The 17,205-nt window shown below is 50.1% G+C and overlaps 3 protein-coding genes across 7 annotated transcripts; 2 read left to right on the forward strand and 1 right to left on the reverse strand.

The window, feature by feature from the left end:
• The first annotated feature begins 1,128 nt into the window (after positions 1-1,128).
• pofut1 (protein O-fucosyltransferase 1) lies at positions 1,129-4,740 on the forward strand. 2 transcript variants are annotated; one of them, XM_062460409.1, is made up of 7 exons: positions 1,129-1,312; positions 1,769-1,890; positions 2,034-2,216; positions 2,451-2,575; positions 2,806-2,998; positions 3,161-3,403; positions 3,777-4,740. In XM_062460409.1, the coding sequence occupies exons 1-7, from the start codon at positions 1,174-1,176 to the stop codon at positions 3,969-3,971; spliced, it is 1,200 nt and encodes a 399-aa protein (XP_062316393.1). In that variant the 5' UTR covers positions 1,129-1,173; the 3' UTR covers positions 3,972-4,740. The 2 variants fall into 2 exon arrangements, with proteins under 2 accessions (XP_062316393.1, XP_062316394.1); XM_062460410.1 differs by having other exon boundaries at positions 2,463-2,575.
• A 151-nt stretch (positions 4,741-4,891) lies between these two features.
• kif3b (kinesin family member 3B) lies at positions 4,892-11,926 on the forward strand. 3 transcript variants are annotated; one of them, XM_062460406.1, is made up of 10 exons: positions 4,892-5,032; positions 6,025-7,538; positions 7,758-7,859; positions 8,032-8,154; positions 8,250-8,368; positions 8,690-8,806; positions 9,162-9,267; positions 9,370-9,566; positions 10,242-10,408; positions 10,457-10,478. In XM_062460406.1, the coding sequence occupies exons 2-9, from the start codon at positions 6,132-6,134 to the stop codon at positions 10,375-10,377; spliced, it is 2,307 nt and encodes a 768-aa protein (XP_062316390.1). In that variant the 5' UTR covers positions 4,892-5,032; positions 6,025-6,131; the 3' UTR covers positions 10,378-10,408; positions 10,457-10,478. The 3 variants fall into 3 exon arrangements, with proteins under 3 accessions (XP_062316390.1, XP_062316388.1, XP_062316389.1); XM_062460404.1 differs by having other exon boundaries at positions 10,242-11,926; XM_062460405.1 differs by having other exon boundaries at positions 4,955-5,067; positions 10,242-11,926.
• Positions 11,927-12,028: 102 nt separating this feature from the next.
• Positions 12,029-16,638, reverse strand: LOC134019481 (protein-L-isoaspartate O-methyltransferase domain-containing protein 2). Of its 2 annotated transcripts, XM_062460408.1 has the most exons (6): positions 16,574-16,638; positions 15,839-16,333; positions 14,363-14,465; positions 14,000-14,171; positions 13,344-13,458; positions 12,029-13,254 (listed from the first exon to the last, which is right to left on the reverse strand). In XM_062460408.1, exons 2-6 carry the CDS (start codon positions 16,143-16,145, stop codon positions 12,731-12,733), a joined length of 1,221 nt encoding a protein of 406 aa, XP_062316392.1. In that variant the 5' UTR covers positions 16,146-16,333; positions 16,574-16,638; the 3' UTR covers positions 12,029-12,730. The 2 variants fall into 2 exon arrangements, with proteins under 2 accessions (XP_062316392.1, XP_062316391.1); XM_062460407.1 differs by lacking the exon at positions 16,574-16,638 and having other exon boundaries at positions 15,839-16,381.
• Positions 16,639-17,205: the final 567 nt, after the last annotated feature.

Raw genomic sequence — 17,205 nt, forward strand, 5'->3', positions numbered from 1 at the left:
CTCTCTCGCTTTCTCACATGCCCTTTTTCGATATGTGAGAGAGAGAGCGAGAGAGAGAGAGAGCGAGAGAGAGCGAGAGAAAGAGAGAAAGAGAGAGACAGACAGAGAAACAGAGAGAGAGAGAGAGAGAGAGAGAGAGAGAGAGAGAGAGAGAGAGAGAGAGAGAGAACAGGACATAAATATATTCATATGAACAGAAAACAAAGCTGTTGCTCTTACAGCTCACCCGCTGCATACAGAATGTGACTGTGCTGTGCACGTGTCAGTACTGACGTGAGTCAGGAAAGACGTGGTGTCAGTTCTGCAGTAGGGAGTACTAGGTACATAGATGCAGATGATAAAAAATATGACTCACTTCACTTGCGTGCTTTTACTATCGGGTTTAGCAGCCTGCGTCAAGCGAAACAGCTTTTTTACCCTGCCAAATTGCGATAGGAATTTGGGGTGGTGTTTTTAAGCCATTACACTTGTAAACATTTTCTTTGTAAGTTTCATAATTGTCTTGAGTATGCGCTTCATTTCAGCCTACTAGGATAGGAAACTTGACTCATTTGTTTTAACGGCGAACATTCGGCATGCACCATTTAAAAGTTAGCTTACAGTCTAATGTGTTACCTCTACTATTAAGTGTGAACACGCTAGACCACACATTTCCATTGACAGAAAAAAATGACAAGACCCACTCAGGATAAGTTATTTCGCCATGTGGAAATGGAAATTAAAACAATAAATAGAAAAATTCCTCTTTTGGTTTAGAGCGCATGCAGGGAGGGCCCTCCATACACTATATGCTACGTCATTGTTTAGCTCGAAAATGCTGCACTTGATCAATAGTTAGAAGTGGGAGTCAGGTGGCTGAGCGGTGAGGGAAGCGGGCTTGCAATCAGAAGGTTGCCAGTTTGATTCCCGGCTGTGCCAGATGACGTTGTGTCCTTGGGCAAGGCACTCACCCTACTTGCCTCGGGGGAATGTCCCTGTACTTACTGTAAGTCGCTCTGGATAAGAGCGTCTGCTAAATGACTAAATGTAAAAAATGTAAATGTAGAAGGAAGCAGAGAACACTGTTCTCAGAACAGTGTGAGTGTAGTTATTGAGCTCAGCCAGAGCTCAGCTCTGCAGTTTACGGTAATTGTAGAACGGTGCAGTGCATTATGGGATGTGCCATGAATCGCAATGGCGGCGAAACAGACAATCTCTCAACTTCTGTTCTTCAGTTCTGTACTTTCAGCAGTGTTGTTGCAAATTAGTCTAACATTTGCCGAACAATTGACTTGGGATGACAATGGTTACCTCATGTACTGTCCTTGCATGGGTAACTAGCAGTTTTGTTTATACAAAGTAATTACGTTGAGATCAACTCAACCTGCATTATTAGTTTGAACCAAGGTTTGAACTGGTAGCACTAGCTACCATGCTAGCTATCTTATGTTATAAATCAGCCGCTAACTTGGGGTTCATGTCGTTAGTTTCTAGCCGTCTGATGTATGATTCGTTTTTGCATTTGTGTCGTATTGAATGTAAAACGTGTTCATCAACCGAGTAATTAATCTGTCATAAGATAACGTAAGTTTGGGTTGTTTCATAATGATTCAGAATAGAAAACTAATGGCAGCGGCAGGTTTTAGTCGTCTGTATGCTTGTAATAATATACACTCCAGCTATTCCATTCATGCACTCCTCAGACGTAGCAAATTCTAGAAATGCCTTCTCTTTCCTCAGATGTTAGTATTAGTAGACACTTATGTTTTCAACCTTGTCATTCCACCAGGTCGCTTTGGAAACCAAGCAGATCACTTCTTGGGGTCCCTGGCGTTTGCCAAGATGCTGAACCGGACGCTGGTGGTGCCCCCGTGGATAGTGTACCGCCACCACGCACCCCCCTACACCAACGTATGCCCTTCCACACAGCCAAGCTTGTCTGTAACATGCTTAGTTCAAACCCAGACACAGACTACATACACACCTGTCTGTCTCACTACATACACCTGTCTGTCTGACAGACCTGGATGTGAGACACCTGTCTTTGCCCCCAGGTGCATGTGCCCTACAGTGAGTTCTTCCAGCTGGGGGCGCTGTGGGCCTTCCACCGCGTGGTGAGTCTGGAGGCCTTCATGCAGCAGCTGGCCCCCGCTCACTGGCCCCCCGGGGACAGGGCCGCGTACTGCTTCGAGGCCGCCGCCCAGCGAAGCCCCGACAGGAAGTCCTGCCCCATGAAGGTGGGTGGAGCTCTGGGCGTAAGGGGCGGGGCCTTAGGTTGGGTGAGGGGAGAATGTAACAGTTGGGGTTAGAAGTCTGTCAGTGTTAAAGGTTTATCTCTGAGGTCAAACACTGCCCTCTGGTGGCCTTCAGGTAGACTTGCATCCTTCTCTCTGCTATCTCTGTTAGTTCATCTATGATGTCTCTAAGTTGTATGTTTGTTAGCGAGGACAGGGAAGACCTTAACCCTCTAGCTGTCTCTCCAGGACGGGAACCCCTTTGGGCCGTTCTGGGACCACGTGGGCGTGGAGTTCGACCGCTCAGTCCTGTTCAGCGGCTTGTCCTTCAGTGTCTACCACCAGCACCACTGGATCAACAGGTGAGAGGGTGTGTGTGTTGCTGTGGATGGTGTGTAGTGTGTGTGTGTGTATGTGTTTGAACATGTGTGTGGTGTTTGCGTGTGTTTCTAGATGCTACGTTTTGTATGTTTCTGTGAATAGAAGCACCAGTTAAATGGATTAAAAAAATACAGCCAAAACTGCTCTTCCCTCTCCTCTCTCTACCTCTCTCTGTCTCTCCCCCCCCTGGTCTGCTGCTGGTGGAGAGCAGGTTTCCTCCAGGGGAGCACCCAGTGCTGGCTCTGCCCGGGGCTCCGGCGCTGTTCCCGGTGCTGCAGGAGCATGTGGGGCTGCAGCGCTACGTGGTGTGGTCATCTCCGCTGGCCCAGCAGGGCCAGCAGCACATCAGCGCCCTGCTGGACGCCCCCTACCTGGGCATCCACCTCCGCATCGGCTCCGACTGGGTGAGCAGGAAAACATACACCACACACACTCTTGCACATGCACACACACACACATGCACACGGTCTCACACGCATGCACACACACACATGCACACGGACACACTCACTCTGCAACACAGTCAGACATTCTCTAGCATACCCTCATGTCCTTCTGTCTGGCAGCAAAGCGCCTGTAAGCTGCTCCAGAGCGGCGACACAGGGCCTCTGTTCATGGCTTCTCCTCAGTGTGTGGGCTACGACCGCCACACCGCCCTGCCCCTCACCATGGACATGTGTTTGCCCGGCCTGCTGGAGATCCGCCGTGCCCTCAAGCTCTGGGTGAAGAAGACCTCCGCCCGCTCCATCTACATTGCCACCGACTCTGAGTCCCACAGCCAAGAGATCAACATGCTGTTCAGGGGCAAGGTGAGGGTGGGCGGTGGGAGGGAGGTGGAGACAGGGGGTAAGGTTGAGATGGTGATTGTGTGTGATTTGTGTTCCAAGTGAAGGTGGTGTAGTGTGATGGTGTATGTGTGACAGGTGAAGGTGGTGTAGTGTGATGGTGTATGTGTGACAGGTGAAGGTGGTGTAGTGTGATGGTGTATGTGTGACAGGTGAAGGTGGTGTAGTGTGATGGTGTATGTGTGACAGGTGAAGGTGGTGTAGTGTGATGGTGTATGTGTGACAGGTGAAGGTGGTGTAGTGTGATGGTGTATGTGTGACAGGTGAAGGTGGTGTAGTGTGATGGTGTATGTGTGACAGGTGAAGGTGGTGTAGTGTGATGGTGTATGTGTGACAGGTGAAGGTGGTGAGTCTCCAGCCAGACTCGGCCCAGGTGGACCTGTACATCCTCAGCCAGGCGGACCACTTCATCGGAAACTGTGTCTCATCCTTCTCCGCCTTCGTGAAGCGAGACAGGGATATACACGGGCGGCCCTCCTCCTTCTTTGGGATGGACGTTCCTGGGAAGATCCAGGCCAGGGACGAGCTCTGAGCCTCCTCTGCCGTTTCTGGGAATGTTCTAGAACACCTGCTCTGGGTCCCTGTTCTACAACACCTGAATGACTCCCACCTGGCTGTTGTAGAACACCTGACTGACTGACTGTTCTAGAACACCTGACTAACTGTTCTAGAACACTTAACTGAGTGAAAAATAAACATTGAAGCTCAGGTGAAATGTTAGAATGGCATTAATCTTGAGGGAGGGAGGGGAGGGAGAGGAGGAGAGAGAAGATGACCCAGACCAGAACAGGAGGGGGAGAGAGAGGAGGAGAGAGGGGATGACCCAGACCAGAACTTTCTCCCAGGTACCAATGGAGCTTCATTTTGACACGACTGTTCACAACCTGCAGACTCCTTATCGCACACAAGCAGCATTTAAATGGTTGAGTTGGGTATTTGAATGTAGAAGTATTTGAATTTAGTGAGTTAGGGACACTGTAATTCTGTCTCCTGTAATTACTGCTGTTATAATTTGCCTGTGTTTTTGAATGTTTTGGTAGAATGCCCGGTGTATCTGTTCTCAACGGCGCCCCTGGTGAGAGCAGAAATACCGTCACATTACAGCTCAGCTGGGTAGATGCACCGCTATCTCTGATCAAATACTGCAGCCCTCTCTCTTACCTCCATCCTCTCCTCCTCACCCTCTCCTCCCTCCTCACCTTCTCCTCTCCCCCCTCTCACCTCCCCCCTCTCTCCTCCTCTTCTGCTTTCAATTATGGTAATACATGGTGACAGAGTTGAAAAACTATAATATGAAAGATTGAATGCTAAAAAGATCACGAACTCTATGATGGACCAAAGAGAGACAATACTCTAAAATATATTTTTTAATGAGTAATAAAGTGAACCGCGTTTTCTAATGAATACTTTTGTTTTTAGTAATTGTTTTATTAAGGCTGAATTTACACCGACTACTGTGACGTGAAACGAATTTCTCGTTTATCTGGCTGAGCGTGTCTAGTACAGGCTACATCCGGGACAGTGTGGATGCAAGCAGCGGTGCTGCGGTGGCTAATAATGGCTGACTGACCGGAGGCTCTGGATTAGCAAGTGGTAATGAACAACGATTTGTCATCAGCTATCTCAATGTATGTCTATTATTGTACAATTCTGGTTCACTTCGTGAGAGAGTAAACTGCATGTCGATAGGTCTAAACATATAAACGGTCTATTCCAAGTTTATGTTAGCTACGGTTAGCTAGCAGCAGTCTGTTTAGCCGTTGCTAGGCCGTCGGGACCTGATTGTTGGGTTAGTTGATGAAGACGCTCGCTAGCTGACTTTAACGTTATCTAGCTATTTTAGCTAGTTCTTTTTTTTACAATTATAATATCACTTTTAACTGCTAACTGGCGTTATTTCTTAAACTGTGAAAGCTCGACCTTTCGGGCGTACCGGTGTACAAATGACACTTGAGTAGTGATCAGGCTAGCTAGCTAGCTTGCTGCTATTAACTTTGCTGGTACTGTACTATCGTTAAACTAGTTAACAAGTTACAGGCTCGCAATGGTGGATTAATGCTTTCTGAAACAACCTCACATTTATGACTGGTACTGTATCATCCATATGCTATGTCATGCCATATGTGTTAATTAGATTTCTACGTTATTTAAGGTTTAGAGGCGCCATCAGCATTTGAACATTTACGTTAGTGTAACCAAGGCAACGATATGCCTAGCTCGCTAGCACCTTATCCACGTAAGTCTTCGCATTAACCTAAAACACTTGTCAAGATGTTATATTTTCTTAAACGATGTGCACAATCGTACTCTCTTTTGTGCGGAAAAAGCCAGAAATATGTATCCTTTATTATTATCTGTTATTGTTACACTGTTACACTGTACAACAGAGATGAGGGTACATTACAATGCCTGGTAGCTGAGACAGACCACTGAACACTCTTAGGACCATGCACGTGAGATCATTGATATCCTGCTGTACTTCACATGAATTGGTCAAACATGCTTGGGATGAAAGCACGTGCTGGTCTCTTGGTGTATTTACTAGATGCAGTACTAGTCTGTGTAACCATGTGTTGTGTCTGCAGGGTGTAGTGCTGGGAGAGCTGATAGTGGGAACAGTGAGCAGAGCGGCATTAAGAGCACGAGGGAGAGCAGGTCAGGAGGAGAGGGGTGTGGTCAGCCGGTCATCACCATGTCCAAGAGCAAGAGCTCAGAGTCTGTAAAGGTGGTGGTGCGCTGCCGGCCCATGAACGACAAGGAGCGGGCGGCCAACTTTGAGCGCGTGGTGTCGGTGGACGTGAAGCTGGGCCAGGTGGTGGTGCGCCCGCCCCGGGGCCATGAGCACCCCAAGGTGTTCACTTTCGACTCGGTCTACGACTGGAACTCCAAGCAGGTGGACCTTTACGACGAGACCTTCCGGCCGCTGGTGGATTCGGTGCTGCTGGGATTCAACGGGACCATCTTTGCATACGGTCAGACGGGCACCGGGAAGACCTACACCATGGAGGGCGTGAGGAACGATGTGGAGCACAGAGGAGTCATCCCCAACTCCTTCGAGCACGTCTTCACTCACATCTCCCGCTCGCAGAACCAGCAGTACCTGGTCAGGGCATCTTACCTGGAGATCTACCAGGAGGAGATCCGGGATCTCCTCTCCAAGGACCAATCACGTCGCCTGGAGCTGAAGGAGAGGCCCGACACGGGCGTGTACGTCAAGGACCTGTCATCGTTCGTCACCAAGAGCGTGCGCGAGATTGAACACGTAATGAACGTGGGCAACCAGAACCGCTCGGTGGGAGCCACCAACATGAACGAGCACAGCTCCCGCTCGCATGCCATCTTCGTCATCACGGTGGAGTGCAGCGAGCTGGGCCCGGACGGGGAGAACCACATCCGGGTGGGGAAGCTCAACCTGGTGGACCTGGCAGGCAGCGAGAGGCAGACCAAGACGGGTGCCCAGGGGGAGCGCCTGAAGGAGGCCACCAAGATCAACCTGTCCCTGTCAGCCCTGGGGAACGTGATCTCCGCCCTGGTTGACGGGAGGAGCACCCACATCCCCTACAGGGACTCCAAGCTCACCCGGCTGCTGCAGGACTCCCTGGGGGGGAACGCCCGCACCGTCATGGTGGCCAACATTGGGCCGGCCTCCTACAACGTGGAGGAGACTCTGACCACACTGCGCTACTCCAACAGGGCCAAGAACATCAAGAACAAGCCCCGCGTCAACGAGGACCCCAAGGATGCCCTGCTCAGGGAGTTCCAGGAGGAGATCGCTCGCCTGAAGGAGCAGCTGGAGAAACGCTCTGGGAAGAAGAAGAAGAGGAGGAGGAGGAGAGGGGGGGAGGAGGAGGGCGAGGAGGAGCTGGAGGACGGGGAGACGGAGGATGAGGAGGAGGAAGGAGCGGAGGGGGAGGAGGGGGTGGGAGCGGACTACTGGCGGGAGCAGCAGGAGAAGTTGGAGGGAGAGAGGAGAGCCATCATGGAGGATCACAGCTTGGTGGCAGGAGAGAAGGAGAAGCTCCTCCGACAGAAGGAGAAGAAGATGGACGCGCTGAAGAAGGAGAGGGAGGCAGGAGAGATGCTCGCTGCTAAAGTCAAGGTGAGGTTCTCTGTCCTATTGAATCTTTTTTCGTCTTTGTGTTACATCCATGTTTTTGTCTCACGTGAAGCTGTCTTTCTGTGAATAGTGGATTGCACCTGTGATAACTTCTGACCTGTCATCCCCCCATCTCTCAATCCATATCTCCTCCATCATTCCTCCTTTTCCTCTCATCCCTCGCTCTCTCCTCCACCTCTCCCTCGCCCCTGTGTTGCCCAGGCAATGGAGAGCAAGCTCTTGGTTGGAGGGAAGAACATTGTGGACCACACCAACGAGCAGCAGAGGATCCTGGAGCAGAAGAGACAGGAGATAGCAGAGCAGGTAGAGTGCTGCAGCACAAGAGACAGGAGATAGCAGATGCAATCTGATTTTACAGTATTATATGATCTACAAACTAATTTACCATCAATGACTGGTTTGAGAAGACGGCTTTCTTACACCACAGAGAAACTGTAATGTGTGCGTATGTATGTGTGCGTGTGTGTGTGAGCAGAAGCGGCGTGAGAGAGAGATGCAGCAGCAGGTGGAGTGTCGTGATGAAGAGACTCTGGAGCTGAAGGAGACCTACAGCTCACTGCAGCAGGAGGTCGACATCAAGACCAAGAAGCTGAAGAAGGTACCTCCTCCACAGTGTATACTGGGGGGGGGGTTGTACTGAGTGTGTGTGTACTGTGTGTGTACTGAGTGTGTGTGTACTGTGTGTGTCCACAGCTGTTTGCGAAGCTGCAGGCAGTGAAGGCAGAGATCCATGATGTGCAAGAGGAGCACATCCAGGAGAGGCAGGAGCTGGCCCAGACCCAGAACGAGCTGACCAGGGAACTCAAACTCAAGTACACACACACACTCAGTATACACACACACTCAGTATACACACACACACACACTCAGTATACACACACACACACTCAGTATACACACACACACACACTCAGTATACACACACACACACTCAGTATACACACACACACACACACTCAGTATACACACACACACACTCAGTATACACACACACTCAGTATACACACACACGCACTCAGTATACACACACACTCAAGTCTGACACACTGCTGCTCGAACATGTCTGTTCCTTTCTCTCTCTCCCCACTCTCTCCTCCCCTCTCTCCCCCCCCCTCTCTCTCTCCCCCCTGCAGACACTTGATCATAGAGAACTTCATCCCTCAGGAGGAGAAGAACAAGATAGTGAACCGAGCTTTCCTGGACGATGAGAATGACCACTGGAAGATGAAGCCCATCACACGCATAGAGGAGTATGTATACTACAGGGTGTATACTACAGGGTGTGCACTACAGGGTGTATACTACAGGGTGTGCACTACAGGGTGTGCACTACAGGGTGTATACTACAGGGTGTGCACTACAGGGTGTATACTACAGGGTGTATACTACAGGGTGTGCACTACAGGGTGTATACTACAGGGTGTATACTACAGGGTGTGCACTACAGGGTGTATACTACAGGGTGTATACTACAGGGTGTGCACTACAGGGTGTATACTACAGGGTGTGTACTACAGCAAAGAGGATGTTTACCTGTGTAGCTTGTTAAATTAACTGTGTGTGTGTGTGTACGTATGAACGTGTGTACGTACGTGTGTGTGTCAGTGACCAGCAGATGATGAAGCGGCCGGTGTCAGCAGTGGGCTACAGGAGACCACTGAGTCATCACGCTCGCATGAACATGATGATGAAACCTGACCCCAGATACAGGGTAGGACACACACACACGAACATGATGATGAAACCTGACCCCAGATACAGGCTAGGACACACGCACCCACCCACACACACACACTGTCCCTGTGCCCCGCAGGCAGAGAACCTGCTGGTGCTGCAGATGGACCTGCCGTCCCGCTCCACCCTGGACTACCAGGAGCCCCTGCTGGGCCCCAAGATGGCCGCTGCCCTGGAGGAGGCCATGAGGGAGGAGGAGGAGATCCAGGTGGATGCCTCCTCCCTCCTCACCCCCCCTCCCCTCTCCTCATCCTTCTCCAGAAGGAGCAAGGCTGGGTGAGACACACACCATCGTGTATACACACACATACACACAGCATGGTGTATATACACACACACACAGCATATACACACACACACACACACAGCATGGTGTTTACACACACACACAGCATGGTGTATACAAACACCATGTTTTGCACACCAAAAGGGGTGCAAAACCGAACCCGCAAAAAAACTGTTCAACACTCACCACGGTTCGGTTTGTACATGTAAGCCGCGGTTTTTCGGATCTACGAGAAAACACATGCTGTGAGACCCGCATTCGAACGATCACGTATGTGCAACGCTACTCCTCAATGGAAGGAAAAACAGAGATTGAATAATTGTTTGTTTTAAATAGCCTGAGTAACATTTGCTTTATAAATAATGTTGATTTCATATGTTATCAAATCTCTGGATGGAAGACAATGTTATTCATGCAGAGAAAATACAGAAATACTGAAATGGTAGGCTAATGTTTTTTTATTCCCCCTAATGTGCTAAACAAACCAAACCGAAACCGTGACCCATAAACCGCTATACAAACCGAAACGGTGGTCTTGTTGAATTGTTGCACCCCTACTAGACACACACACACGCAGCATGGTGTATACACACACACACAGCATGGTCTATACACACACACAGCATGGTGTTCCTCCAGTGTGTGACTGTGTTCTTCTTCTCTAGAACACTCCGGAGCAGCAGGAAGTCTGGCCCCTCCCCCTCTGGCCCCTCCCCCTCCAGCCCCTCCCCCTCTGGCCCCTCCCCCTACAGCCCCGGCTCACCCTGCTACCCACATTCCCGTGGGCTGGTGCCCAAGTGACCCCACACACACACACAGTACTAAACACAATCTAACTCACACACACTGTACTACACACACTCTCTCACACACACATTACTACACACACACACAGTACTACACACTGTACTTATTATAAGATAATAATACTATAAGTATAAAAAACTGTTCCATATAATACTGTGCTGTTTGAGGACCCAGTAAATGAGCTTAAATAAGTTCATGGCTTCACTATGTCTGATTGCTGTTCTGTACCACAGGGTCTTTCTGATAGGCTGTACAGTACCACAGGGTCTTTCTGATTGGCTGTAGAGAGGGTTGGCTGTAGAGAGGGTCTGCTGTATCAGATGCTGTTCTCCTGGGGGCTCTGGGTAGAGCTGTGGATGACAGGAGGATCCACACACATCAGGGATCACAGGTGCCTTGGGCTGTGTCTCCCCCTCTCCCCTCCTCACCCTTCCCTCCTCCTCGCCCTCCCCTCCTCCTCACCCTCCCCTCCTCCTCGCCCTCCCCTCCTCCTCCTCCTCACCCTCCCCTCCTCCTCGCCCTCCCCTCCTCCTCCTCCTCACCCTCCCCTCCTCCTCACCCTCTACTTGCACTCATCTCCACCCCACCTCCCCCTGCCCTGACCCTGCAGCTGCCTGCCCTGACCCCTGCAGCTGCCTGCCCTGACCCCTGCAGCTGCCTGCCCTGACCCCTGCAGCTGCCTACCCTGACCCCTGCAGCTGCCTACCCTGACCCTGCAGCTGCCTGCCCTGACCCCTGCAGCTGTTTCCCTTGACCCCTGTATACCCCCCTGCTGCTAGAGTATGATATGAATACTTGTTTAAAGTTCTGCATAACTGTCAACAGTTGTAAAAACAGTAAAGTAAATCAGTTTCGATATTGAACTTCTAACTTATCATCTTTTATTCATTTTTATAAAAAGCAAATGTAGATACACATTTTTACCCAGTGTTTTCTTTTGCTATAGACTGCTGTTTATATTTTGGGAGTTGTATAATTTAAAGTTATGTACAAATCTTTTATTTTTGTTTGTCAGACATTCAGTATGTACAGTATATTTGTCATCTTTGATTTAGAACCTGCTGTGTCCAGATCATTAGAGGCTGGCATGTTCTAGAAGATAAATCAATTTCAACATGTTGTACATTGTTTTATAGACAAGGCTGCAAGGCTTACCCCCCTAAATGAGACATTGCGTGTTTGGGCTTATGTACGTCAGCTTTTTGGTTCTGTAGAGGATCTTGATTAAAGGACTGAATCCTCCAGCATCTCAGGCCTCCAGACAGTCTGAGACCCTGAATATAACCTGACATTTTACAGCATCACATTTCTGGACCGAATGATATCAATCCCGGAATGTGAACGTCTTGATTTGTTTGGGTCAATTTTCTCCCAGGTGACATCACTGGTCCCGCCCTCTGGAGGTGACCTCTGACCTTGCTCGATATGGGGGGGTTGCGACCTGCGTTTCGCCAAAGATTGCGCTGACTCGCTTCAGCCTGTCTGCCAGGGGGTGCTGTTAGCTGGCTGGTTTCTCTTCATTAAAGACGATCTTATCCCAGTTCCAGGTGTGTCCTGTGTGTGTGTCCTGTGTGTGTGTGTGTACCTGCTTGGCACCTGCTTGGCACCACGTGTGGCTGTGTGAATAAAGGAACAACAGAACGAGGAAGTCCTCATGGTTTTATTGACAGCAGTAACGAGCACAGACCAACATGCTTCAGAAGGAGAACATCAGTCACCTCAACAGCAGCTGAACCTTCTAGAACTGTGGACAGAAGGAGTGAACACTGGAGTCCCCAGTCTGTGTGAAGCACTGAAGAGTCCCCAGTCTGTGTGAAGCACTGAAGAGTCCCCAGTCTGTGTGAAGCACTGAAGGAGTGAACACTGGAGTCCCCAGTCTGTGTGAAGCACTGAAGAGGACGTGGGTGTGGCTACCACTCATACTGTCACCTCATACTATCATCATGTCATGGTTGAGTATTATTCACTCCACACGCTCCCTTCTGACAGAATGAGTCGGCCTGCTAATCACTTCAGCACTTCACAACATTCAACGCTTCAAAAATCTTCAGCAAAAACAAGCAAATCACCAAAGAAATACTGACTGTCTTTCCTACTGTCACTCAATAATAAAACAGTTATTCAAAACGTAAAGGATCCTTTTCTTGGACCATCATGTTGGTTTGACCCCAGAAGGCCCATGTGAACAATAACAGACTTGATCTGAGCTCCTGTAGGACCAGCAGAGTCAGGGTGAGGGACAGAGAGGAAGGGGGGAGGTCACAGGGATCAACAGCTCGCTCCCCTCCCTCGTGTCTCAAGAGGGGGAGATGGGAGGATGACAGGGATGAGATCTGGAGGAGTGGAGTCACTTCTCTCTGTAGTAGAGGAGGTACATCTTCAGCGGCTGTGGCAGGGGCAGCCCCAGGATCCTCTCTCTCAGCACGTTGACTGCTGGCTCTGGACACAGCGTCTGCCCTGCTCCCTCCCTGTCCTCCCTCCCTCTCCTCTCCGCCTCCCGCTCTCCCCTCCTACTCGCCCTCTCCTCCTCATCATCATCTTCATCATCTTTATCCTCCTCTCCTCCTTGGTTGCTGTCCAGGGAGGTGGCAGTATGGGTGGGGCTGGGGGCGGGGCTAGTACCAGCCGCTGCCTGCTTATTGGCCAGCCCAAGTGTGTTGCAGTGGCGTCGGTGGACACGCCTCCGTTTGAAGCGAGGCCCGTAATTGTGCAGGCCGGCCGCCGCTAGGCCCCGCCCCACTGCGAAGGAGGTGGGACCTCTGGAGCGCGTCTGCCCGGACCCGCCCCCAGCCATGCACCCTGCTGTGACACGCAGCGTGTGGCGGATGCACACACGTGCCAGCTCCTGTAGCGAGCGCACCGCTAACGCAGCTAGAGGAAGGAGAGAAGAGAGGAGAACAGCTGTGAGAAGGCACCAGAGGCGGGCTGTCAGTCAGAGGAACGTAACCATGGAGACTCACGCAGAGGCACGGTGCTGCGAGGCGAGGGCTTGGGGAGAACGAGAGGGGCGAACGACACAGCGATGATCTTCCTGCTCTCCCAGCTGCTAGGACCTGTACGCATGATCTTAGTCAGCTGGGGAGAGGGGGGGGGGTATACGTCAGTCTTGCAGGATGTGATAGTTTCCTATTGTGACTGTGTGAGAGGCGTCTGTCTGCAGAGGTGCGTAAAGAGGTGTGTGTGAGAGGTGTGTGTGAGAGGAGTGTGTGAGAGGTGTGTGTGAGAGGAGTGTGTGAGAGGAGTGTGTGAGAGGAGTGTGAGAGGAGTGTGTGAGAGGAGTGTGTGAGAGGTGTGTGTGAGAGGTGTGTGTGAGAGGAGTGTGTGAGAGGAGTGTGTGAGAGGTGTGTGTGAGAGGAGTGTGTGAGAGGAGTGTGTGAGAGGAGTGTGTGAGAGGAGTGTGTGAGAGGTGTGTGTGAGAGGAGTGTGTGAGAGAGGAGTGTGAGAGAGGCATGTGTGTGTGAGAGGAGTGTGTGAGAGAGGAGTGTGAGAGAGGCATGTGTGTGTGAGAGGAGTGTGTGAGAGGTGTGTGTGAGAGGAGTGTGTGAGAGGTGTGTGTGAGAGGAGTGTGTGAGAGAGGAGTGTGAGAGAGGCATGTGTGTGTGAGAGGAGTGTGTACCTTCTCCTCCAGGGGCAGCACCAGCACCCCTCCAGGTTTGAGCAGGTTCTTCATGTAGTCCTCGTGGTCCCTCTGCACCCCGGCCCCACAGTACACGCGGTCGTACTGCCGCCTCTCTGGGGCCAGCTGCAGACAGTTCCCTGCCACAAAGCTTGGCTCACAGAACTCAAACCTGCACACACAGGAACACACACACAGGAACACACACACAATACTGTCAACTACATTTATTCATTTAGCAGACGTTTTTATCCTAAGCGACTTCCAACTAAAAGACAAACATCTAATGTGCCTCCCACTTTCCTCCAGTGGAGACTAATAGACAGTGGAGCTGTGTGTGTGTATGTATGAGAAGTGCCTCACTTGTCGAAGCTGTCGCTGGTCTTGATGAAATGCTCCAGCTTCTGGTATGCGTACTGTATGACGTCATCATGAAGCTCCACCCCGTGGTTCACCCCAAACGGCCCTGAACACAGAACGAGGCCCACGGTGGAGCTGATACTAACACAGAACGAGGCCCACGGTGGAACTAGTGTTGTTTTTGGCGGCCTGTTTTAATTTTAGTTTTAGTCTAGTCTTTGTGTCAAGCTGTCCTTTTAGTTTTTATTCGTTTTAGTCACGTTCGTACTCTTTTTAATCTAGTCAAGTTTCAGTCGACTAAAAGTCTGAGCAATTTAGTCTTATTTTAGTCAAACTTATCCATGACTATTTTCGTCTAGTTTTAGTCGACGAAAACTGATGACATTTAGTCTAGTTTAAGTCAATGAAAATGTTATTTTAGTCTCTTTTTAATCAAAACAGAAGTAGTCTAAGCAGTAATCTCGGGAGGCATGTTAATGCCAAAACCATTTGTTTAAATGTATGTATTGGTCTATAATAAGGTATTCAAAGTAATGTTGTTGATGCCAAATTCAGTTCAGTGTGATTGTTATGTGAATGACAAAACTAGCTACAGTATTTGGCCAACAAGGGATGCTTAGTACACATGCAGTCAGTCAGGTAGGAACTAAGAACCCACTTTACACTCTCATACAAACAAATACACACACACACACACACAGTACACACACTAGTCACACATGTTAACACACTTTACACTCTCTCACAAACAAACACACACACGCTAGTAACACACGTTTGTCTCAGACTCTCAGTCGTTTTCAGCTCCAGTTGCTAACGTTTAAAGCTAACGTCTGAAGCTAACGTTAAAATGAGACCTTAAGCACAGCCTCATGAGTTGGCTAATAATAATAACGCGACTAAACAAGACAAAATAACGTTATAACATTTAGTCTCATTTTTATTCTGTAAACTACATTTTGTCTCGTTTTTATTCGTCAACAATATTGCATTCTACATTTATTTAATTACAGTCATCGTCACATGACCAGCATTTACGTTGCGTCTCATCTCGTTTTCGTCATGTGATAAAGGTTCGTTGACGCCGATATTTAGTCACAATTTTCGTTGACGAAAGCAACACTAGCTGATATTAACACAGAATGAGGCCTGTGGTGGAGCTGATATGAACCCAGAATGAGGCCTATGGTGGAGCTGATACTAAAACAGAACGAGACCCACGGTGGAGCTGATACTAACATAGAACGAGGCCCACGGTGGAGCTGATACCAATCCAGAATGAGGCCCATGGTGGAGCTGATACTAACACAGAATGAGGCCTATGGTGGAGCTGATACTATCACAGAATGAGGCCCATGGTGGAGCTGATACTAACACAGAATGAGACCTATGGTGGAGCTGATACTAACACAGAATGAGGCATATGGTGGAGCTGATATGAACCCAGAATGAGGCCCACAATGGAGCTGATAAACTCACCCAGGATGAGGCCCACCATGGTGCTCAGGTAGCCTGTGCCGCTGCCCAAGTTGAGGAAGGAGAGGCCGGGGTGGAGGTCCAGCGCCTCCATCACCTCTGAGTAGATGCAGGGTGCCGATAGGTGGATGTTGCCATGGCGCCAGGCCAGGTCCTTGTAGGCGTTGTCACGGTAATCGTCCAGGTAGTAGTCGGCACGGTCGATGGCCCTGAAGGCCCGCTCCACCAGCGCTGAGCGGATGTAGTGCGCCTCCTTCAGGTTGTCTATCAGCTCGTCATTGTCCTCGCCCGCACTCACAGCCCCGCCCATCTTGCCAGGAGGGGGGCAGGGAGGGGGGCAGGGAGGGGAGAGAGGAGCAGTAGCAGAGCAGTAGAGGGGAGTAGGGGGAGGGAGGGGAGAGAGGAGCAGTAGAGGGGTGGGAGGGGAGCGGAACGGGGGAGGTGTAGTCCGGGGGTGGTGGAGAGGTGTAGTTGTGGGGTAGGTGTAGTGTGAAGGACGTGTAGTGTGGGGGAGGTATAGTGTGGGGGAGGTATAGTGTGGGGGAGGTATAGTGTGGGGGAGGTATAGTGTGGGGGAGGTATAGTGTGGGGGAGATATAGTGTGGGGGAGGTATAGTGTGGGGGAGGTGTAGTGTGGGGGAGGTGTAGTGTGGGGGAGGTATAGTGTGGGGGAGGTGTAGTGTGGGGGAGGTATAGTGTGGGGGAGATATAGTGTGGGGGAGGTATAGTGTGGGGGAGGTGTAGTGTGGGGGAGGTGTAGTGTGGGGGCTGTGGTACCGATGTGGAGCCTGGGGACAGATTTCCTAAGAACACAGGGTTGTGGAGGTCAGTCTATCGTAGGTAGGCCATGACTGGTCTCACACTCCTGAACATTAGGTGGCGGTGTATACACCTTTAAGTTGGAAGCAATCCGCCAATCAAAATCAAAGATGAACCATTTGTTCTATTCTTTCCGTGAAAAGCATCTAAACAGGATCCCAACACTTCAGCGTTGGCCTACTACCACTTTAAAATAGCACTGGTGGTTTCTAGTTATATTCTGCCGTTCTGTGTTAGATGTGTGACGACGGAGCTACAGCAAGGTTTCTCATACATGGCTGCTAGGCAGCCAATAGTTCTAGACACGGTGGTAACAGTACAATGTTTAGCAGGCTAGGTAGATAAGCAATACGACTAACTAGCCAGTTACTTGCATTTAATGGAAAATAAAACGTCTGTAAAACGGGGTACAGACGTTAAACAGTGATTAGTCAGATAATTAACCAGCTAGCCTAGCAACATTCAGTCTTGAATGTTGGCTATGTATGTTAGACGCGTTGGCTAGCGGTCTCAATGGACTGATTTCACGTAGTTATCCATGCAGACAGTGA

Source organism: Osmerus eperlanus, chromosome 4 (genome assembly GCF_963692335.1).
Source record: "Osmerus eperlanus chromosome 4, fOsmEpe2.1, whole genome shotgun sequence".
NCBI classification, from domain to species: Eukaryota; Metazoa; Chordata; class Actinopteri; order Osmeriformes; family Osmeridae; genus Osmerus; species Osmerus eperlanus.